We start from the raw sequence: 23,881 nt of genomic DNA, 5'->3' as shown, positions 1-23,881 counted from the left end.
GGACGGGAAGCCGGTGGGAGAGGACGATGGCCGAAGGGGGAGGAGGCGGCCCTAGCGCCATTTTGTGGGAGCGAAGTGGTAGCTGGGCTGCTCTTGGATTCCTCCCTGCTTCAGTCTCCCTGTCGGGCTTCCTAGCAGCGGCCTAGCGGGTGAGTCGCAGATGCTTCTCACTAAGGACGCCCTGTGTGCCTCGGCTCCCGCGACGGGGCGGCCCCCACCCCGGAAAGGGAGTCGTGAGACCAGGCCTGCTTGGTCCTGCCGGAGCGGACTCGCGTGGGAGCGACGTTAGGGCCTGGCGCAGGGTGGCAGCTGGCGCCTGAGCTGGGGTGCTGGGTCCACGCAGCCGTGCAGCCCGAGGCAGCGGTTTGGCCTGGCTTCCCGGCGCGGGCATTGCTTTGTGCCTTCGTACTTTTGCACCGGGACGGAGTTTAGGGCTTGATGCCTCAGCGCTCCCACCCCGGCCGCGCTTAGAAACTCCTCCCTTGGTTGTCACGCACTGGCTTCTGGGAGGCGGCGGCCCGCGTCGCGAAGGACCCGTCGCCGCTGTCCCTGCGGCTCAAGTTTGGAGAGCCTCTGGACACCCCACAACCTGGAACAGGGAGGAACTTTTCCGTTCTCTTCGGCTGGCTCACTGCTCCTATTCAGTCCTCAAGACTCAGCTTATGCATCGCTTGCTTAGGGAAGTCACTTTGACACCCCTGTACACACACACACATCTCAACCAGCTTAGGTTCTCCCCATACACCCTCTGACTATATTCCAGTAGAATTTTCACGATTGTAATAAAATAAGTACTTGCTTGCGATCTTTCTCCTGCTTTCCCCACTCCCCCCCCCACCCCCCGCCCCGTGCTACTGAGACTAGTTTCACAGTGGCAGCACTTGATGTATAGTAGGCATTCATCAAATACTTAATGAACTAGCGAGGCATTACATTTTAATAACTATCTTGCCTTTACGTCCTCGTTTTTCGGGGATAACCAACACCTGTAAGAATCCAAACACCGGAGAATTTTTCTAGAAGTCACAGTGACGTAGTGGTATAAATCAGCTGGGATAAGGAAACAGTTACTTTGACCACAGGTGTTAAGTCATTTGTATCTCTTTTCCCTTTAAGAGAAACAAAGATGTCTGAATATATTCGGGTAACAGAAGATGAGAATGACGAGCCCATTGAAATACCATCGGAAGACGATGGGACAGTGCTGCTGTCCACGGTTACAGCCCAGTTTCCAGGGGCATGTGGGCTGCGCTACCGGAATCCAGTGTCTCAGTGTATGAGAGGTGTTCGTCTGGTAGAAGGAATTCTGCACGCCCCCGATGCTGGCTGGGGGAATCTGGTGTATGTTGTCAACTATCCCAAAGGTTTGTTGCCATTTGGTTTTGCAGTGATGCTAAAGTATAGATTTGTATCTCGTTCCCAAACATAGACCATGGTCTCTTCGTGGTGAACCGTCTCCTACAGCCCAAGTATTTCTTTAAAAGTTACTATCAGACAAGTTTTGGAAGACCACTAAATGAGTGAAAATTGGAATACAGAACTTGTTTTTAAAACTATGTGTTTAAATAATTATCTGCACTAATTTTGCTGAACTATTGCCAAATTTAAGAAATTAAGAATGCTTTGCAGTTCTATCAGTCTGTTGAAGAGTCTTCTGAAGTGCCTCAATATTTTGGTTTTGTCTTAATCCTTGCAAGCTACGTCGTTCATTCAGCCAGTCTTACTTCTTTCTTTTTTTTTTTCCCCCTTACAGTTGCAATAGCCCAAATCTTTAATTAGTTCAGTCCTAATTATAGTTTTAGATCTGGGCTTATTCTGTGTCTTATCAGTGACGGTTTTAATCTAGAAGGAAGCATGAAGATTTAGAAGTGTGCCAAGGGACTAAGTACATTTCTATCAGTAGGTCCTTTGTGCTGGTTCATAGATCTCTGTGTTACTTTTATTATAACTTAATAGTGCAGCAAAGGTGTACTATTTGGTCAGTACTTAAGATGTTGCCTCAAGAAATTTTTTCATGTATTAAGAAACATTTTACTAGAATCAACTTTTTTTTTTTTTAGTATGCAGTTTCTTGATCCATTGGTTGTAGATAAATATTTACCCAAATTTGAAATGTCATTTAGATAGTAATGTATTGATGTAGGTTAATAGTTGTAACAAATGTACCACCCTGGTAGGGGATTTTGATAATGGGAAGGGGCTCTGCGTGTGTAGAGGGAAGGGTATGTGGGAAATCTGCTTTCCTCGATTTTGCTGTGAACGTAACGACTCCAAAAAATGGTCTGTCTTTTGTCCAAAAATCATTGAGTTTCTCTACCCTTCCAAATACTGTTTTTTTTTTTTTTTAAATAATCTTAAGTTTCTGTTTGTTTATTATAAAGTTAATATGAGTTTGATGTTGAAAGTTTGGACATGAAACAGAAAAACTGAAATCAGCCTTAAAAATCTATAATTGGAGATTACAGTTGCTAATTTTTTGGTAGTCAGATTATAGACATTAAAATAATCGAGAAAATATATTTAATAGGCACAAAGATAGTATCATGGTTTTTCAACCTGTTTTTCTTCCTTCCTTAATGTATTTTAAAGTGAAAATAAAGGACTTTTGTTTTGATATCTTTTGAGACGGGAGAACATACAGTTGTAATCTTGAGCTGTTACAGAACCAGAGGTTGGGATCCCCAGATTGGCTCCAGAAAAGCAACCGAGCCGCTTATTCAAGCCTTACTCTGTCCACGAGAGCTAACATCACTCTTTACCAGAAGTTTCCAGTGTCTTACTGTTCTTAGAATGTTTTTCTTTCTCATTTCTGCATGAAGGGGGTGAAGTGTTTAAAGTGTTAAATGTTCTAAAAGATTTCTGCTCATTTTGTTTAGATAACAAAAGAAAAATGGATGAAACAGATGCTTCATCAGCAGTGAAAGTGAAAAGAGCGGTCCAGAAAACGTCTGATTTGATAGTGTTGGGTCTCCCGTGGAAAACAACCGAACAGGATCTGAAAGATTACTTCAGTACCTTTGGAGAAGTTCTTATGGTTCAGGTAAGCTTTGATTTCACGTAACAGTTTTTCAGTGAATGAGCGTCCAGAATTCCTTTTGTTTTAGTGATGCTACCCTTCATGATCAGTAGGTGATATTAATATTTATTATATGTATGCATAATGGGTGCCGAAAAGAAATTTGGTTTATGTTATTTCCCTTCCTGTGTGTACTCTGGGTTGGTTATATGTGTGTGTAGATTTAATGAATTTAAGTGATTTTTTTTCTAGGTCAAGAAGGATATTAAAACTGGTCATTCAAAAGGGTTTGGCTTTGTTCGCTTCACGGAATATGAAACCCAGGTGAAAGTAATGTCACAACGACATATGATAGATGGACGATGGTGTGACTGTAAGCTTCCAAATTCTAAGGTACTTTGTTCTTGTTTTCTCTGCTTTGGCCATTTGTGGTGACAAACTTACTTAGAAGACACTGTAAAATAAAACATTGCAGTTGGAAAATGTGGCAGGGTGTGTTCTTGAAATCTTTTGTTAAAAGTCTCAGGACCTTAATGCATGCTGAATATTTTATATGTTTGTTTGAAATACTTAGTTTATTGCTCCTCCAAAATCAAATGTTATTCCTTTTATTCTTTTGTTATTTTTAATGAATTAGCAATTTCTTACATGTTAACAAAGAGAATATATTGATCTCATTAGTGTTAACAAAGACAATTAGAATATGTTGATCTTGTTACAAAAGCCTTACTTATTCCAAGCAAGCAAGACTTGCTGATTTGGAACATTATCCTCTTTGCCAGGACATTTCTAATTCATCACCTTTCCTTAATCCAAATATACTTTTATCAGCTTTAAAATTTAAAGCATTGAAGTCTTTCAAGAAGGAGATGTGCTATACTACAAAAAAGAAAAAATGTACCTACGTTTTTAAGCACTCATAAAGAAAAGGCAGATAGATTGTGTTACATCCTCTACCAGAATGCTGTTTTCATTGCTTGTAAAATATTTCTGATGGTTTTCTTCCTTTCGATTTGATCAGCAAAGCCCAGATGAGCCTTTGAGAAGCAGAAAGGTGTTTGTTGGGCGTTGTACAGAGGACATGACTGCTGATGAACTGCGGCAGTTCTTTTGCCAGTATGGAGAAGTGGTAGATGTCTTCATCCCCAAACCGTTCAGGGCTTTTGCCTTTGTTACGTTTGCAGATGATCAGGTATTTTTCTCTTAATAACTTTGCCCCAGCTAGTTAGGTAATTTCTGTTGAATGTTGCCCTTCCAGCTAATTACCATCCTTATTAGCTAAGCTCTCTGACCCTGTATTTGGGCCTGAATATTTGTGATAAACCCCTTAGGTATTTTTTTAATATGTGACATTTAAGTGGGAGTGTTACACATCCTTTGAAAATGAACGGAAAAATCCCTGCTGCCATTACTAAAGCTAAAGGCTATTTTATGGGTTTAAATGAAATAAGTGCTCCTTGCTGATTTTTTTTCTGCAGCCTAGATGATGGCTTGAAATCTAAGTTTTATTGCTACTTTGTATGAATCAATGGTTTAATCTCCTCTATTTACATCCCTTATTTTTTATAGGTTGCCCAGTCTCTTTGTGGAGAGGACTTGATCATTAAAGGAATCAGCGTACATATATCCAATGCTGAACCTAAGCACAATAGCAATAGACAGTTAGAAAGAAGTGGAAGATTTGGTGGTAATCCAGGTGGCTTTGGGAATCAGGGTGGATTTGGAAACAGTCGAGGGGGTGGAGCGGGTTTGGGAAACAATCAGGGTAGTAATATGGGTGGAGGGATGAACTTTGGTGCTTTTAGCATTAACCCAGCAATGATGGCTGCAGCCCAGGCTGCTCTGCAGAGCAGCTGGGGTATGATGGGCATGTTAGCCAGTCAGCAGAACCAGTCTGGCCCATCAGGTAATAACCAAAGCCAAGGCAACATGCAGAGGGAGCCAAATCAGGCTTTTGGTTCTGGAAATAACTCTTACAGTGGTTCTAATTCAGGTGCAGCAATTGGTTGGGGATCAGCATCAAATGCAGGGTCAGGCAGTGGTTTTAATGGAGGCTTCGGCTCTAGCATGGATTCTAAATCTTCTGGCTGGGGAATGTAGACATTGGGTTACGGTTAGTTGGTATACTGGTGGGAATTCAAATTTTTCTAAACTCATGGTAAGTATATTGTAAAATAACATATGTAAGAATTTTCAAAATTGGTTTGTTCAGTGTGGAGTATATTCAGCAGTATTTTTGACATTTTTCTTTAGAAAAAGAGGAAGAGCTAAAGGAATTTTATAAGTTTTGTTACATAAAGGGTTGAAATATTGAGTGTTTGAACGTGAACTGCTGTTTGCCTGATTGGTAAACCAACACACTACAATTGATATCAAAGGGTTTCTCCTGTAATATTTTATCCCTGGACTTGCCAAGTGAATTCTTTGCATGTTCAAAATGGAAACCATTGATTAGAACTACATTCTTTTCTCCTTGTTTTAATTTGAACCCCGCCATATGGATTTTTTTTCCTTAGGAAAATCTCCTCTTTGGAGATCATGGTGTCACAGTGCTTGGTTCTTTTTTTTGTTTTGTTTTTGTTTTTGTTTTAACACTTGTCTCCCTTCATATACAAAAGTACAATATGAAGCCTTCATTTAATCTCTGCAGTTCATCTCATTTCAAATGTTTATGGAAGAAGCACTTCATTGAAAGTAGTGCTGTAAATATTCTGCCATAGGAATACTTCTGTCTACATGCTTTCTCATTCAAGAACTCGCCATCACGCTGCGCAGGCTGCGTCTTTGACGGTGGGTGTCCCATTTTTATCCGCTACTCTTTATTTCATGGAGTCGTATCAACGCTATGAACGCAAGGCTGTGATATGGAACCAGAAGGCTGTTTGAACTTTTGAAACCTTGTGTGGGATTGATGGTGGTGCCGAGGCATGAGAGGCTAGTATGAGCGAGAAAAGGAGAGAGCGCGTGCAGAGACTTGGTGGTGCATAATGGATATTTTTTAACTTGGCGAGATGTGTCTCTCAATCCTGTGGCTTTGGTGAGAGAGTGTGCAGAGAGCAAGGATAGCAAATAACGTACGAATGTTTTTGCATTCAAAGGACATACACATCTGTTGGAAGACTTTTAAGTGAGTTTTGTTCTTAGATGACCCACGTTAGCTGAATGTGTTAAGTGAAACGATACTTGTATTTCCCCTACCCTTTTGTCAACTGCTGTGAATGCTGTATGGTGTGTGTTCTCTTCTGTTACTGATCTGTAAGTGTGGTAATGTGAACTGAAGCTGATGGGTTGAGAACATGGACTGAGCTTGTGGTGTGCTTTGCAGGAGTACTTGGAAGCAGAGTTCACCAGTGAGCTCGGGGTGTCTCAAAGCAGGGTGGAAGTTCTCATGTCTGTTAGCTACCCATAAGAATGCTGTTTGCTGCAGTTCTGTGTCCTGTGCTTGGATGCTTTTTATAAGAGTTGTCACTGTTGGAAATTCTTAAATAAAACTGATTTAAATAATATGTGTCTTTGTTTTGCAGCCCTGAATGCAAAGAATTCATAGCAGTTAATTCCCCTTTTTTTGACCCTTTTGAGATGGAACTTTCATAAAGTTTCTTGGCAATAGTTTATTTTGCTTCAAATAAACTTATTTGAAAAGTTGTCTCAAGTCAAATGGATTCATCACCTGTCATGTATTGACACCTGATACCCAGACTTAATTGCTATTTGTTCTTGCATTGTCCAAAGTGAAAAGTTTTTTTTGTTTTTTGTTTTTTCCAATCTAGTTTTTAATAAGTCTGGGTGACCGCACCTAAAATGGTAAGCAGTACCCTCCAGCTTTTTCTTAGTGCCTCTGTGCATTTGGGTGATGTTCTATTTACATGGCCTGTATAAATCTCCATTGGGAAATCATCCTTCTAAAAATATTCTTATTTGAAGGAGTGGGCAAAGCAATGTTAATTTAAAATGCTTTGTAGCAAAGCCTATCAATTGAAATGAAGGGAATATCAGCACCTTTCTAGTTGGGGATTTGAAAAGTGGAATTAATTGCAATAGGGATAAAGTAGAAGAAACCACAAATTATCTTGTGCCTGAAATCCATTAAGAAGCCTGATAGCTTTAAGAACTAGCAGGGTGGGTTGTCTGTCTGTGGAAGTGTTAAGTGAAAGGGGCTTTGTGTTCCAAAGGTGGGGAAATAGATTAATGTTGAATAAATCTACAAGACTCAAGACTCTCACAGTGCATTGTTAAGTATGTAAAAGCAATAATATATTGATTCTCTATTGTACGTAAAATGTAACTAACTTCTGTGAGAGCTCCTTTTCTAGCGGAAGAATGTAACAGTTTTTGTGTTGATAATTTACCTAATGCCCTTATCTAATTAGATTATGATAAATAGGTTTGTCATTTTGCAAGTTATGTGTTTTAAACTTATAAATGAAGTCGTCTTTTAGGCTTATGGTCGCCACATTGTTTTATTCAGTTTCCTCTGTAAAGGATCTTGCGTTGTTTTATTTTTTTTTTTTCCTGCATCTAAATTGCATGATTTCCAAACCCTGTACCATCTGAATTTTGCATTTTAGCACTTGCACTATTACTCAGCAGCAGTAACATGGTAACACTTAAAATGGTATTCGGGGACCTCCAAAGACTAAACTGACAAGCCTTCAAGAAGCCCAGGGGTAAGTTAACTTTGTCAATGGCATGGTTTTAATCCCTTATTTACACTTGTATAAATCTAGTTACCAGTCTTAGAAGGCTTTCAATGTTGAGTAGCCTTCTGTTAACATGTTTATGGTACTACATAGCTATGGGTATTTAATTCTACCCTAAAGAAAAAAAAAATTTGAAGTTTAGAAGTAAACTATTTGGCAAAGATGTTTTTAAAGTCTATTTGGTCATCTAAATGCATTCATTCTAAAAACTTTTTTGAACCAGTTGAATAAAAATTTTTGTTGCCACCACAGTTTAGTGTCTGGAGTCTTACTGGAAAAATACAGTTTCTTTTTTTATTTATGTGACAGAGATGTTGGAAAGTTACCTTTAAAAAGTGAGTCTCTAGAAGTTGCACTTTATATGTACAAGAGAAGTTAGTTGAAATCACAGTGAATTTCTACATAATGATGGTGACTCTGGCTAGAATGAGAAATTTTGTTGAGTGTTAGGTGTTAAAACTTTTTAGGGAGGCCAATTAAATGAAATATTTCAAGGTTAGGTCAGGGCTTAAATTTTGTCCTTAGGAAAAAGATGTTGAGTACATAGTAATTCAGATGTATGTGATAATTAGGATAATTTTTTGTTGTTGATTACTAGGAGAGTAACTCTTAACTGTGTATTTAAGTTCTGTACTCAGCTGTTATATGATCTGTAATCTATTTTTTAAAGTGTACCCAAGTATTTCATGTTTGTGGTAAGAAGAAAAAAACACTACATTTACCAATAATACCACCATTTATTTTTAATGTATTTCATCTTATGGAAATGCCACTTTTGATTCAACTAACTGTCTTCTGAATTTGAACATTATTTAGGTTATTTCCAAGTGCTAGGAATATTCTCACAGCTAAATTAAAATCTTAGCATTGTAATTACCAGGTCAAAGACTATGCATGCTTTTAAGACTTGTGAAATATATTGCCAAATTGTCCTTTAGAAAGTCTGTTGTCTTTGACGATGTGAAATAGTGCTGTTCGTGTTCTTTGTTTGGCAGTTTTTTCTAATTAAAAAATTATAGTGTTGGTTTTAACATGGAAATCAGTCTATACCTAGGCCAAAGTGTTGCTATTTCCAATTTATCTACCCAAGAAAAACATTCAAAGTAACTCATGAACCAATACTGCTGTAATATATAACACTCTCAGATCAATAAGAACAAATACAAAAACAGTTAAAGAACATGAACAGGAAATTTCCAGAAATGCAAATGGATAGTAGAAAAAGATACTGGACTTCGTTAAGTAAGTAAGTGCAGATTTAATCCATGAGTTTGTAATGGATTGGCCAAGATGAGTATCACTACAGTGGCTTATGTCCCCTTGAATCAAAGAGTTAAGTGGTGGAAAAGTGGCTAGTGGACACGTGCCTGATAGGCAGGCTCACCTGCAGTCTGGGTCGGGTGGGGTGGATCAGCAGCGCTCGTGTTCATGTTTCTCAGGTCAATTTGCCGCTAAGATCTTTTACGGGTATTTTTTTAAAACAAAGAATCACGTACTGACTGAAGACACAAAGTTAAAAATTACTATTAATGATTCTCTTGATCCAGGGAATGTAGTTTATGACTTTGGTGTAGACCCCATACTGATCTGCTTCCCCACAATTAATGGAACCCCAGGACACTATTCCTCCCACAAACCACTTCTGGGTCTCATTATCTAGAAACACTAATGCCCCCCCACTGTCACCTCTACAGCTGTCCTTGCCCCCACTTTGCAAGCCAGCACAAAGCATGTTATCAGTTACCCTTCCCTCTGGATAGGACTTCTTTTCGTAGGCAGCAGTACATTTTTGATGGTCAACAACTGGTATGTCAACAAACTTTAGATTTCTGGCAAGAAACCCCCTTTGGGTTAATCCCCATCCAGATGCAGTTCCAATGTCATTTGTTCTCATGAAAGATTCCGCTTCTTTTCTTGGCAAACAAATAGGCATGATGTTGCTGTTGATTACAACTTTGTTCTTCAGTTTAATCAGTGCTATGTCATTATCATAACCAGCATCATGAATGTAACTTTCATGTATAAAAATGGCCTCGGCCCAGGCTTGTGTATAATTAGGTGATATTCTCTTCAGGGCCCCCATTCTGATCTGCAGGGAGGCAGCATCTTCTCTTTGGTCATAAACAGCATGAGCAGCCGTTAGGATCCAGTTGTCCTGCAGCAGTGCACCTGCTGCCATGGTTTTACCTAGTAACAGCGCTTGCCAAGGAAAATAACCAAGTTTTGCATTTTGTCCTCCATATATACGACCTTCTGTAGTACGAGTGGATATTCCACACACTGGGGAAAGAAGCAGATGTATAGAGCCTTTACAGAAACCTGATGGTGTTTTTCTCCAATTATTACCACTTTGAAGTTATCAGTTACTCATGTTTGATGTCAGCCAAAGATTGCATCACACAAATTGGTGTTTGTCCACCTATACAGGCAAGTGAGTGTAGTATATGTTGTTTTACTGCTTAAAACATTGTTCAAAGATCTGATAAAACCATTTGGTGTTTCTTAGCTCCTCAGAAAATGAGGTGAGTGAAAATTAATTTGTAGAAACTAATTCATTTTGCCAAAGTAACTTGGTCTTAGGACTGGGAAGTGTTCAGTAGGGCTAATAGGAATTGTCTGAGCTGGTATGCGCAGGAAGTGAATTGCAAATGGATAGTAGAAAAAGACACTGGACTTTGTTAAGTCCATTGCTTCTATTTTCCTGCTTGTAAAATGGGGTATCTACCATGTAGTTCTGGGAAAGCAGAAACTAGGGTCAATATCATATGATTTGCTTCTATTTTCCTGCTTGTAAAATGGGGTATCTACCATGTAGTTCTGGGAAAGCAGAAACTCGGGTCAATATCATAGGATTTGCAGACTACTTTCACCTTTGAACATTTAAATGTTTTAAAAATAAGAATGTTACAGCTGTAGCCAGGAACCTTCAGGTTCAGGAATTATTTCTGGTCTAGTTGTTCCTTCCAGACACTAGACTTTACTGTATATTGCTAACTAAATATACTTATTAATGTAGCAAATATGTTTCCTCTTGGGGCAGAATACTCTTATGAAAGCTTACAAACATTGTGTCAACTGAGAAGACTAAATAAACCCAGTAGCAGGGGTAATGGATATATTGTTACTTTTCTAACTTTTTTTCTTTTTGTCAACTATATCTTCAGAGCCAATTCTGGTAAAAACTTTTTCTAAGTACTATTAAAAGGCAAATTGCATTAATGTTTAAAAACTAGATGTCATTGGAAACAATTGCTTAGGGAAATAATGAGGTTATTAGCTTTGGGTTATAGCTTTGGTAATAGCATTTCTATAGAGAAGAAATGTAACAGAAGAACTCATGTTTATAAATGTATAAATGGTTCAAGATAATTTTAAGTATTATTTAATTTTTTATGCTTGCCTAGTTGTAAGGTCAAAAATAATCAAATGACTGATGCAGTCAGCACCTAACAAACCTCTCCATATGGAAAGGGGTAATGAGAACATACTATTTGGAAATAATAAGTTGGTCTAAGAGCCAAGTGCTGAAGTTACATTTCTGCCTACACAGCTAAAGCGCTACTTACTGTCTCCTACCCAGTTCTACTTTCCATCAATTACAAATCTCTTGTATAAATGTATCCATTACCAGGCTCACAGACTGGGAGTGATTTTTCTCCTTTGGAGCTCGTCCAGAATCCATCAGCCTCACACACATATTCACCTGCAAATCATTGGAAAAACAAAAATGTTTAACTGCATGTAAACGGTGTTTGTCATTTGCTTGAATACCCCCTTGAAAAATGTTGATTCTTGAGCATCAGTGGGAAATAGAGGTGTCTGAATAACCGTTTTACTTGATTTCATAAATAGGAGGTCTCTGCATTACCATGTTTGCTTGCAAAGTGGAAACCTTTTAGATGTGTAACTTGAATATGTATCAAGATCTCAAGTGCTTAATGATAAGGTTTTGACTTGTTAAATTAAACCATTTGGAATATATTGTGTGTTTGTGGTAGTCATTTACTAGATAAGATCTGTTTTCAGATTCTTGCAAATTGACATTAAAGTCACTTCACCTGCAATATTTCACTTAGCAGGTGGGAGACATGCCTTTTAATCTTTTGCCTAGCCTTAGCCAAAAACGTTGGGTAAGTTTATTTTCAGATCATGAGGGCTTAGGTTCCAAATATCACCCACCCCCAACTTGGAACAGTTTGCTTACCATCGTTGGTTGTCATTGTGTAGAACTCATTACAGCGGTATTTAACCACAGCCCTGTATGTGGTCACTGCAGGACCCGTGATGTACTCCACCTGGCCACTGGGTAGATTGTCAGGAGGGCCACAGTCCACAACTAATAAATAATGGGAGACAGAAGTCAGTTTGTACTGAATTCTAACATTAAAATAATGTGTGGAGATTGTGATGATGGTTGGCTGTGTGATGCTGTAACCTGAAGGCATGTTCAAGGTGGACATCATCTCTGAAAATGAGCATCACCTTAAGTGTGGTTTTAAAGTATCACTCCTTCCTATCCCTCAATAAATGGCTAGGTTGAAGTGAAGGCCCTGGGCAAGGAGGGTAGGATGCTTTCCCTAAAGGAAGGGGATTTGAAACTATTTGGATGGACTTAGCATTCTCATATGTAAAAAAAGTGGTTGGCATTTGTTGAATATCTCCTTGTGCAACAAAATAGCAACAGAAGAAAATAGCATGGCCTGCAGGTGGCATATACAGTCTGGCTCCATGTAAGCTGGTGCAATTTGGTTAGCCTTAAATGTAGAACAACACAAAGACTGAAGGACTCAGCTTGTTATGATCCTTAGCTTTTTAGAAGACCTAGAAGTCACGCTACCTTGAGTTTGGGTTGGAGTTCATACCTGTTTGGACATTAATGTGAAATAACCGGTTTGTGAGAAAGTGGTATCAGTCTGAAAGTCATATTTGTATACAATAAAACAAAAATTGTATTTCTGTGGATACTAAAAAATACTTGGTTTTCAGCAACTTAATAGCAGTGTATCTGGCTCTGTGCCAAGTGCTTAGTGCACATTGTCTAATATCTCCACAGGTAATATGCCCATAACCACAGAAGTGCAGAATCAGGGCTCACACCCAATACCTCTTACTCTAACACTCCCTTAGTGCCAGCTCTTCCTTACTGTTTTTTAAACTAAAAATTGGTAGTCTGACAGGAATATAAATTTTAGAGATGAAAATATTTAAATTCCCCTAGGAATTTTGTAGTAACCCTTGAACAAGACATGTGAACATATAGGTACAGAGGTATTAAACACAGCAACATCTGTAATGGTAAAATACTGGAAATAAAGATCACATGGACTGAAAATCATAGGTAGGTCTCATGGGTTACTAGACAGTCATTAATAAGAATGAGGAGCTCTATTAATGCTTGAATCAATGTGGAAAGATAGCCCAGCAATTATGGAGGGGAAGGGTAAACTGCAGTCAGATTGAGAATCCAACTTTGGTTCAAAAGTATGTAATAGTGAAATACATTAGTATGAATAGCATAGGAGATAAAGAATGATGTGAAGGAATGGACCCCAGTGTCCTAAAGGTATCAATAGTTTGAGGATTTGGGCAAGAGGGGTTTTCACTTTTGTAAATTTGTTACTTCCACTAACATTGATGCTTTTGAACTGGGGTTGTTGGAGATGACTTGAGAGTCCCTTGGACTACAAGGAGATCAGTCCTGAATGTTCATTGGAAGGACTAATGCTGAAGCTGAAACTCCAATACTTTGGCCACCTGATGTGAAGAACTAACTCATTGGAAAAGATCCTGATGCTGGGAAAGATTGAAGATGGGAGGAAAAGGGGATGACAGAAGATGAGATGGTTGGATGACATCACCAACTCGATGGACGTGAGTTTGAGCAAGCTCTGGGAGTTGGTGATGGACAGGAAAGCCTGGCATGCTGCAGTCTATGGGGTTGCAAAGAGACACGGCTGAGTGACTGAACTGAACATGTAACATGATAATTCATTAGATACATGACTCAGTTCACAAAATGGTAATGGACAGTGTCATCCCAGTTTGATGTGGATATATGTCTGTGTGTATGTACGTGTATATATACATACACACACCACAATTATCTGCATCAAATGGTGGCCTGAACATGTTTACATGTGTGATATGTCTAACTGAAGAGATATATAACAAAATACCAACAGTGGTTATACTGATAACAGCAAGATTATGAATATTACAATGTTTGTAATTTTTCTCTATTCCCCATCTTTGATGAGTACTTTATACTTAGAAAAGGGCTTCCCTGGTAGCTCAGACAGTAAAGCATCTGCCTACAATGCGGGAGACCTGGGTTCGATCCCTGGGTCGGGAAGATCCCCTGGAGAAGGAAATGGCAACCCACTCCAGTATTCTTGCCTGGAAAATCCCATGGACTGAGGATCCTGGTAGGCTGCAGTCCATGGGGTCTCAAAGAGTCTGACACGACTGAGCGACTTCACTTACACTTAGAAAAGTACTTTTGAATATACTAAAGCAAATACTTTTCCTAGTAGCATGGTCCCATTTTAACCACGTAAGAGTGTACCTAGACACTGGGTAGGAGAAGCAAACTTGGAGTTCAAGCCCTGATAGATAAAATCATTTTCTAAAAAGACCAGAAGCAGCTGCGGGCGTTGTGGTCACACACACGTACTTCTGCACTCTGGCATCGGTCGGTCCCAAGATCCGTCTTTCTGACAGGCCGCAGCAAATGATTTCAGGGGTAAATTACCCTAAAGAATTGAGAAAACATTATTTTCCTTGTTTTCATCATGAAAGCACTCCTCAAAGCTCTGTCCCACAGTAGTTCCTCTTCTGGTGTTTCGAGAGATGCTCCCAAGGAGAGTGATGAACCCACATGACACACAGCCCAGCTACCTTGATACATGTCTGTGCTTGGGATGTCATCTATGCGTGTGTCTCTTTCTTAAAGATGTTGACCTCTTGCCGCAGTTTTTGTTTTTGCTTTCCATTTTAATCCAAGAACATGTCAGATCTCAAGTTCCTGCTGATGCTGCACCATTTAAGTGCCAAAGGGTGATGGTCAGAAGTCTGGGAAAGGTCAACCTGATCAGGCATGGAATGAATGTGTCTGGATTTTTCTAGCCTGCAGCTATTAGCTGGTGGAAAGTCATTTAAAATACTCCCTTAAGCTTCACATGGGTGTTCTCAATCGGTTCCATTGCTAGTATCATTTAGAGGGACATTTTTGACATTGAGGTATTTTTCTTTTTAAAAAAACTTTATTTTTGGCTGTGCTGGGTCTTTATTGCTGTGCACAGGCTTTCTTTAGTTAAAGTGAGCAGGCTTCTCATTGTAATGGCTTCTCTTGTTGCAAAGCACAGGCTCTAGAGCATGGGCTAAGGAGCTGTGGCACACAGGCTTAGTTGCTCCACAGCATGTGGGATCTTCCCAGACCAGGGATTGAACCCGTGTCTCTTGCATGGACAGGCAGATTCTTAACCACTGGACCACTAGGGACGTCCTGAGGTATTTTTCTAAAGCAGACTTGAAGTGAAAGAAGGTGGCTTTGACAGAAGCTTTATGCTTCAAAGGAGAGCAGGATGATTTTTTTTTTTTTTTTCATCAGAGACTGAACAGGAAATGCTTAAAAAAAAAAAAAAAAAAAAAGGACAGACTTCCCTGGCAGTCCAGTGGTTATGGTTAGGACTTCAAGCTTTCACTGCCAGGGACTGGGTTCAATCCCTGGTGGGGGAACCACAAACTACGAAGCATGGCAAATATATATATATATCTTTAAAGATGATGGTTGATAAAACTAGATGTTACATAGATGTTTATTTAAAAAGAAAAACTAAACAGGTTTGCAGTTGAAGGAGCTATGGGAAGAGCCCGCCCAGAAGTTTGCGAATTGAGAAAAGTGTCTCATTTTTTCCCCCTCCACAGGACTGGATTGCATAGCCAGCTATCATTTCAATGTTATTACTTTTTACCATTGGGATTCAATGACAATTTTGAAGAACATAAAGAGGACATGTTAATCTCCTACCTGTGCCCCTAAAGCAACACACTAAGCATTTTTTTAAATTATCCTCCCTCTCCCTTAACAGTGGTCACTGTTTATAACTCTGCAGAATATACTATTTCCAAGGGCTGCTTAATTTTTTGTGCGCCCAGGAGTTGTTTCATGTAAAGGTCATTTGACCAGGAGGAGGAGTTTGATTTAATGCAAGGTGATAACATAGAGCACAATGGCAAACATTTCAACTGCTTTACCAAGAGCTGCAGTAATGTGATTGAACTGAGAAAAGGTGTTCATTTATATCACCAGCTTTCCCCAAGACAAAGCTTTTTTAAATGGCAGAGTTCTGGGACTTCCCTGGTGGTTCAATGGTTAAGAATCCTCCTGCTAATGCAGAAGATGTAGTTTCAATCCCTGTTCCAGGAAGATTCCACATGCTGCAGAGCAATTAAGCCCTTCATCCTTGTGCTCAAGAGCCTGTGCTCCACAGCAAGAGAAGCCCACACACAGTAACTAGAGAGTAGCCCCTGCTTGCTGCACCTAGAGAAAGCCTGAGCAGCAAGGAAGAACCAGTACCGCTATAAACAAATTAATCAATTAAATGTTTTTAAAAAATAGCAGAATTCCTTAGAAATTTTTCTATAGCCATTTCTCTTAGCAAATGTATCATTTCTTTGAATTTTGTTTAATCACAGGGAAAAGAAACCACCATGCCGACAACAGCTGTTTTCCCATCTTCCTTTCACATACTTGCTGATATAAATATGACTGTGGTTGCAGTTAGCAGTTTTACATTAACTTACTTGCAGAAGTTCATAACCAGTCTCGCAGAAGACTGAGAAGTGATCCTTCAGGATGTATTTGGCTTGCACAGGGGAGATGTGGCCATTAGGTGGCGCCAATGGATCAGGGCAAGGCTGAGCTGAGCAAGGAAATGAGACATGGGTTTGGCTGTGGTCTACAGCAGGCAAGTCTGAATTGAACAATTAGAAGTTCTTGATTTATAAGTGAAACACTTAACGTGTAGAGAGAGCTTGCCACAAGTGGGATAGAGTTCTTAAGATTTAAATCCAAAGGCAAGATTAAACTCTCCATTGCTTATTGTACAAATTAGGATTTGTTGTCTGGCCTGGGCTTCAGCCAAAGTGATAGAAAGAAAGTCAGGCATGCAGTAAGGGAGCATGGTCATGGCAAAGGGCGTGTCTGCTCCATGCCAGGAGCCTCACACACACTGATGAGAACTGGGGGAGCGTAACAGAGGCGGGGCGGGGGTTGGGGGGAAGAGCTGGACCACATGCATTTAAATCACAGGAAAGTCTCAGTTTCCTCATCCATAAGCCTCATGAGACTGCTCACCTGCTGGGGCTTTTGAGGACTGAGTGTGAAGCACAGATGAACGTGCTTTGCTAATAAAGTGTTAGTTGCTCAGTCGTGTCCGACTCTTTGTGACCCCGTGGACTGTAGCCCGCTAGGCTCCTCCATCTGTAGGATTTCCCAGGCAAGAATACTGGAGTGGGTTGCCATTTCCTTCTTCAGGGTATCTTCCTGACCCAAGAAGTGAATTCAGGTCTCCTGCATTGCAGGCAGATTCTTTACTGGTTGAGTTACCAGGAAATAAGCACTGGGCAGGAGGTGGCTGCAGCCAGGGAACCCTCCCAGCAGACCTCGTGGCTCAGAGCCAGACTGGCACCTGGGAAGTCTCTCCTGTCCCTCATGAGCACTTGCCCACAGGGCTCAGGACTGGCTTCCACTTTGACCCCCAAACCCTGGCCTGTTATCACCCCAAGCCTTCAGCCCATCCCCCATGGCTGACAATCCCCCAAGGCCACCCCTCAGCCCACACAGGCCATTTGCCTGTCCCCCACTTCCTCCAGCAGCCGATCTCTATGTCCCCGGGTAACTCTCAGTCCCAGGTAGGCGCCAGAGTCTCCAGGGACATCCCAGGGCTTCCTGAGGCCATCTTAATCCCAGGCCAGGGCCTTGCTCACAGCCTCCTTCACACACACTGCCAGGCTGTGTGCCGGCCCCTTCTCACTCACCAGCCTGGCACACCTGACTTTTCCCTCCTACTCACTCCAAAACCGGTACTCCAGGTTTAGAAATTTTATTACTTTGACCCACAGGAAAACAAAAGGCCTTTAAAAAATGAAATGTTTGGGACTTCCCTGGCCATCCAGTGGTTAAGACTTTACCTTCCAGCGCAGAGGGATATGGGTTCGATCCCTGGCCAGGGAGCTAAGATACCATATGCCTCAGGGCCAAAAAAACAAAAACAGAAGCAATATTGTGGCGAATTCAATAAAGACTTTTTAAATGGCCCACATCCAAAAAAAAAAAAAAGCTTCCAAAGTGCCGGTCTCTGCCCTCCTGACCAGGCTCTCATTCTTTCCCACATGTCCAACACAGGTGGCCCAAAGGTTAATCTTTGTTAATCCAAACTCATTTTAAAAATTAATGCCTCCTTCACACAGACTCCATGCCTTCTGCATTAACCCACCAACCCCCGCCTTTCCACGGAGATGTTATCCTTCACTGGATAATTGAGACAGCACGTCTTAGGAAAGTTATGTTAAGAGGCTCAGTGTCACATGGCCAGGAAGCAGGTGGCACTACATCTGGGACGTCAAGCTGGGCAGCCTGACCCTCAGCCCGCACTCTCAGCACAGCTTGGGCTGCAAGTACTTTGCTTTGGAGCTTCTCCAGTTCAGTTACTCGGTCCTTCCAAAAACATCCTGAGAGACCAGTTGGCTGAGAGTGTCAACTCTCAGGGGGACAGTCACATCCAGTGGTCAGTGCCCAGGAGATGGGGGACTTGGACTTGTGTCTAAGGAGGTAGTACCAAGAACCGTCCAGTGTGTGAGGGTCTATCATGAGGAAGAGGTGGGGAAAGAGGGGAAAGAGGCCTGGAGGGTGGAGGCGGATCAGGGAGGCAGAGTGAAGCCCCAGCTGCAGATGCCCCATCCAAACCCTCTGTGACTGGAGCCTCCATCTCTGCCCACCCCATCACACCCAATGCAGCTTCACACCAAGAAAGATGGAGCCTCTGGGCTTTTGCACGTAACAGTTCCCTTGCCCTTGGGACAGCACCCTTCTATATTCCTCCCTCTGCCTCTCCCTTCTCCCCTGAAGCAGGTTATAAGACCCTTGTGTGACAGGTGTCTTCCCTACACTCAGAGGGAAGCCTTATCACCAAAAACAAAGGGATGCCAAGAAGAATCCTGACAAACAGGGCTGGCTACATCTGAGTCATTGTAAGGACTGAGGCTGAAGCTGAAGCTCCAATACTCTGGCCACCTGATCTGAAGAACTGACATTGGAAAAGACCCTGATGCTGGGCTTTCCCAGGGTAGGAGAAGAAGGGGATGGCAGAGGATGAGATGGTTGGATGGCATCACCGACTCAATGGACATGAATCTGAGCAAGCTCCGGGAGTTAGTGATGGACAAGGAAGCCTGGCATGCTGCAGTCCATGGCGTTGCAAAGAGTCGGACATGACTGAGCAGCTGAACAAGTTTCCCCCAGTTCACCACCCTTACTTCATATTCCTCAGCCTGTCACACTCCTCAGCAGACCCAGCACAGAAGTACATAGCTGTCTCTCTGGGTCTTCATTTCCTTAGGAAGGTACCTGTACCATGTAAAATGTGGAGTGTGTGTGGAGCGTTAGTCACTCAGTCGTGTCCAACTCTTTGTGACCCCATGGACTGTAGCCCACCAGGCTCCTCTGTCCATGGGATTCTCCAGGCAAGAATGCCGGAGTGGGTTGCCATTCCCTTCTCCAGGGGCTCTTCCTGACCTAGGAAGTGAACCCAGGCCTCCTGCATTGCAGGCAGATTCATATCATCTGAGCCAGGAGGGAAGCCCTGGTGCCACATGAAACTTAGATGAAATGAACAAGTATGCTTTTTCCCATTAACCTGTCAGTTTGCTTTTCAGACTCAGCCAGGGACACTGATCAGGTTAAGGAAAACTTTTCCCTTCCCAGTTTCCGGGGCCCAACCAGGAAGAGTTCCATCCCATGTGGTTCCTTGATGCTTCTGGAAGAGCCCCTACCTGCCCTCACCTGTGCTGCTGTATCGGACCTTCCAGCCCATGTGGTCCCCCGACTGATCGGTGGTAAAGGTGATGGTTACGGTATTGCTGTTGGTTTCAATCCTGCCGGGCAATGTCTTCCCACAGAACGGGCCATATTCTGCCTTGTCTGTTCGAATCTGAAAGCGGAGAGATACCCGTCACCCCAGGACCTCCCGGGCCAGGGTGAGGTGGAGGCCAGAGGAACCAGACCTTGAGGGAGTCGTAGGGGCACAGAGTCTCAGGGTGCGTCTCCACGTCAAAGGACTCCACAAAGTCCAAGATGACATGGAATCCCTCCTCCAAGTGGATGCTGTAGGTGCAGCTGGAGAGTTTGGGGTATGGCTGCGGGTATTCAGGGCTGCTGAACTCCCCAGATCGGGCAGTGAAGACCTGGCCAGAACACAGGGCTGGGGAGAGGGGGGAGGACAGGCAGGGTGAGCCAGGCACAGCAGCCTGGCTCAGGCTACTGGTCTAGCTCAGACACCAGCTCCAGAGGCTCCTCCAGAGACGGGACACCCCACCCAGGGGCTGAAGGGACAGTTTAGGGAGGGGGTTCCTCTAGCTTCCAGGCTTCAGCTGACATGGGCAACAGTTCAGTGTACATTCTCCGGGGGCTGCACTCACACCCCCAGGGAAGATGGGGGCCCTAGGCCAAGGCTTCCGTTGCAGGGATCACTGCGCCAGAGTCCCAATTCCAGGAGTGAGGGGTGTGGGATCTGCCCAGGGGGAAGAAGGCACCAAAAGAAGAAAAGGGGACTTTCCTTATTCCCCAGGAATTGGGTGGGGAATGGATGGGAGGAGAGTTATCTCCTTGGACTGAGGGTCACCCATCCACCCCTGACTCTAGCAACCCCCAAGTTCATCTGCCACGGGACTCCCACCCACCTGTACCCCCAGGCCTGGGCAGTCCAGCCCAGCCTCCCTGGGGCCCTCCCCCCCCCCCTTCCCTGGATCAAGGCTCTGCCCTGGGGGGCAGTTGAGGGAAGTTCAAGTCCACATTGATCACAGATGAGTCTCGTGCCCACGTTCCCCACTGAAACAACTGATTCTGCCTTTGAAGAGGGAAGTCGGCTTCACTCATGGGAGAGTCCTGCCCCCTCCCTCAGGTGGTGAGGGGAGGGGACATTTCAGGAAGTAGGAGCCCAGTACCGCCTTTCTTCTTCTACGTGGCGGCTTCCCAGGGTGCAGAGGCAGTCAGCCCCAGATGTGGGGGACCAGATTACCCATCAGTGAGTTGATGGGCAATCAGTTCCCATCCATCAGTACCTCCCTGGCCTCTCTGCTCTGGGTCAGACTCCCTCAGCCCAGCACACACAGGACCTGAGTTGCCCTTTGAACAAGAAGTGGACCCAAGGATGCTCTGAGCTCAGTCCTTGGGTTCCTGGTAGGGGAGCAGCAAGAACTTGGCTGCCCTGTGTGAACTCAAGCAAGCCTATGTCCCTCTCTGGGCCTCACGGCCCCACCATCAAAACAAGCAAGCAGAGCAAGCCCTTCTGGCCAAGGAGCCTGTGGCCCCGTGGAGGGGGCCGCCCCACCAATTTGGGCCCCTCAGGCTGAGATGAGGATGGAAGAGGAGAGGGACCAGGGAGCACATCACAGCCCTCCCCCGCTGTCCCCCCAGAGACAGGCAGCAGGTAGAGGTGGAGCCACGTTTATTGTTAGGTCCGAGGGGGTGGTCAGTAGGGGCTGCAGGCAGCAGCAGACTTGCCCGACCCAGACTGGAGCCAGAGGGGAGGCTAGAGGCTCTGCTCTGGAAGAGAACAGAGACAGGGAGAGACACGGGGGAGGGATGCTGAGCTGGGGGAGCAGGGTCAGCTTCGAGGGATGCGGCTGCTCACTCCCCAGGGCACTGGCTGGTTTTCCATCCAGGCCCCTGGCAAAGGTGCAGAGGGGCATCCAGGCAGTGGAGGACAAAGGGGTTGGCTGGCTGGGCACTGAACAGCAGCTTTGAGCAGGCCCTGCCCCCACCCTGAGGTTGCATGAAGGGAAGCTTGTGTGAAGCAGGCCTGGGCCCCCCCCACTCCTCCATCCTGGAGCCCTCCCACCCCAGGGAGGGTGAGCCCTGACTGGCCAGGTACAGAGTGAGGGCCTAAAACATGCTCACCAAGTGAATGAGCTGAAGAGGATGAGAGTGAGCTAAGGACAGGGCAGAGGTGGGTGAGGAATTGGAGAATATGGATGAAAGGATGGATGGATGTGTGGATAGATGGATGGAGAGTTGGATGGGTGGATAGATGGATAGATGGATAGATGGATGGGTGAGTGGACAGATGGGTAGAGGATGAATGGGTGGATGGTGAGAGGGGACAAAAGACCAAGAAGGGGCCACCACCTAGGAGAAGTATCTACAAGGCCAAGGCCAGTGGTCCCTTCAATCGCCTGGGCAGAGCACCTATGGCCTTGAGAAGCCAGTGGTATCTTGGAGCAGAGTGGGGGCTGGGCCAGACATAGTGTCCCCCCCTTCCCCCCTTTCCAGCGGTGGCTCACCTGAGCAGGTGCGCTTGTCCCTGTGGAGAACATAGCCCACACGGCAGGAGCAGTAGAAGCCGCCCAGGTGGTTGTGGCAGTGGTGGTCGCAGGTGGGGGTCTCTCCTGGGGGCACCTGGCACTCGTCAATGTCTGGGGGAGGGCCAGGCAGACAGGCAGCAGGAAAGGGGAGGGGATATCACTGAGGCCTGGGCTCGGGCTCAGAGGTCCCCAGCCTCCCAGCTGCCCTGAGAGAAGCCTCCTCTGGAATGAAGGTGGCTTGTGCCTGGCCAAGTGCTAGAGGCCAAACAAAGGTCACTGTGGCCTTCCTGCAACAGTTGGAAGGAGACCTCAATTTCACCCTTTTTAAACCAATGAATGTCCTGCTCCACGTAGCCAGGCCAGCGCAGGGAGCAGCCTGCAAGGGAACCCAATGGGTAGGCCTATATACAGGTTTCACTGAACTGTTAGAGCAGCCTCAGGACAAACACATAGAGGTTGAACCACTTGCCCAAGGCCACACAGCAAGTCCCTGCAAGAGCCAGAATCTGAAATCAAGCATCAAAGTCCACATGTAGACGCAGCACTCAGGCTGGCGGGGCTTCACCTGCCCATCTGCAAATGGGCTCACCTGGCCCTTGCATCACAGGGGCCCCTGAAGATGTCCCTGGCACAGAAGGGGCTTCAGTCTTAGCACCTGGCACAGAAGGGGGGCTTAGTCTAGAGCAGAGGTCATGGCCTGTTAGGGATATTTGCATTGTGATGATGTCAGACCAGGTGTGGACTCTTCTGCTGGTCTGGCATGAAGCCAGCCTCAGGGGCCGGAGTCGGGGTGGGGAGGACACCAAGTCCCGCCCCCACCCCACCCCTCCGCTCACCCTCTGCAGAGTAGAAGGCCTCGAAGCCCGTGAACGGCTTCTCGTTGGAGTAGTCGGAGCGGAAGGTGACTTCCAGGCTGGAGCCCGGCGAGCGGAAGGTGTAGTTGCCGGGCGCGCGCTCCGTGTCCGTGCTCTCCGAGCCGCAGAGCGTGGCCAGCTCCTTGGTCCCGGCGCTCAGCTGCGGGAGGGCGAGGGGTCACGGGGAGCCAAGGCGCGACGCCAGGCCTGACTGCCCTCCCGCCCTCCGAGCTCAGACCCTGCTCCCAGGTGTCCCAGCCCCCCGCCTGCCCTGCTGGCACCTTGACGAAGTCATACTCGCACAGGTAGGAGGGCTCCAGCTGGAAGTGCGTGAAGTAGAGGCGCAGGCGGTAGCCGGGGGGCGCCGTCAGGGCCCAGCGCCGCTCCTGGTTGTTGGCGTACTTGTCGGGGAAGCCGGGCGATGCCAGGCGCCCAAACACAGGCTTGGGCCACTGCGGCCCCGAGGACGCAGCCGTTGAGCTCCACAGCAGGCCCAGGAAGACCAGCAGCCTGAGGGCAGTGCAGGGCAGGGGCGGTGAGGCCTGCTCTCAGCCCTCACCCCTGCCAAGGAGGTCCTGGGGGCTTCCACCCACCTCATGGTGCACTCCGAGTCCTCCGGCTGACTAGGCGCCTCACCTTTGATCTGTTTGTCCAGCGCCTGGCCCTGCCCCCAACCACCCTGGCCTTCTGGGAACAGACCCCATGACTCCTGCCTGTCCAGATTTCTG

The 23,881-nt window shown here is 44.7% G+C and overlaps 2 protein-coding genes across 9 annotated transcripts; one reads left to right on the top strand and one right to left on the bottom strand.

The window, feature by feature from the left end:
* LOC122707657 (TAR DNA binding protein) lies at nucleotides 1-11,697 on the top strand. Of its 4 annotated transcripts, XR_006344879.1 has the most exons (9): nucleotides 1-149; nucleotides 1,117-1,364; nucleotides 2,877-3,040; nucleotides 3,269-3,409; nucleotides 4,038-4,208; nucleotides 4,586-5,806; nucleotides 6,787-6,820; nucleotides 7,585-7,683; nucleotides 9,976-11,697. XR_006344879.1 is itself a non-coding variant. In XM_043923386.1 (6 exons), the coding sequence occupies exons 2-6, from the start codon at nucleotides 1,127-1,129 to the stop codon at nucleotides 5,114-5,116; spliced, it is 1,245 nt and encodes a 414-aa protein (XP_043779321.1). In that variant the 5' UTR covers nucleotides 1-149; nucleotides 1,117-1,126; the 3' UTR covers nucleotides 5,117-6,661. The 4 variants fall into 4 exon arrangements, 1 of the variants encoding a protein (XP_043779321.1); XR_006344877.1 differs by having other exon boundaries at nucleotides 6,787-7,683; XR_006344878.1 differs by lacking the exons at nucleotides 6,787-6,820; nucleotides 7,585-7,683; nucleotides 9,976-11,697 and adding an exon at nucleotides 6,541-6,661.
* MASP2 (MBL associated serine protease 2) lies at nucleotides 7,492-23,881 on the bottom strand. 5 transcript variants are annotated; one of them, XM_043923382.1, is made up of 11 exons: nucleotides 23,747-23,881; nucleotides 23,435-23,663; nucleotides 23,136-23,313; nucleotides 22,279-22,410; nucleotides 20,002-20,198; nucleotides 19,781-19,928; nucleotides 16,522-16,640; nucleotides 14,390-14,468; nucleotides 11,921-12,052; nucleotides 11,345-11,419; nucleotides 7,492-9,996 (listed from the first exon to the last, which is right to left on the bottom strand). In XM_043923382.1, the coding sequence occupies exons 1-11, from the start codon at nucleotides 23,749-23,751 to the stop codon at nucleotides 9,230-9,232; spliced, it is 2,061 nt and encodes a 686-aa protein (XP_043779317.1). In that variant the 5' UTR covers nucleotides 23,752-23,881; the 3' UTR covers nucleotides 7,492-9,229. The 5 variants fall into 5 exon arrangements, 3 of the variants coding, with proteins under 3 accessions (XP_043779317.1, XP_043779318.1, XP_043779320.1); XM_043923383.1 differs by lacking the exon at nucleotides 7,492-9,996 and having other exon boundaries at nucleotides 10,494-11,419; XR_006344875.1 differs by lacking the exons at nucleotides 7,492-9,996; nucleotides 11,345-11,419; nucleotides 11,921-12,052; nucleotides 14,390-14,468 and adding an exon at nucleotides 17,075-17,290 and having other exon boundaries at nucleotides 16,523-16,640.

Source organism: Cervus elaphus, chromosome 14 (genome assembly GCF_910594005.1).
Source record: "Cervus elaphus chromosome 14, mCerEla1.1, whole genome shotgun sequence".
Lineage (NCBI taxonomy): Eukaryota > Metazoa > Chordata > Mammalia > Artiodactyla > Cervidae > Cervus > Cervus elaphus.
Note: the sequence above shows the minus strand (reverse complement) of the source record. Positions and strands in the feature narration are given on the sequence as shown.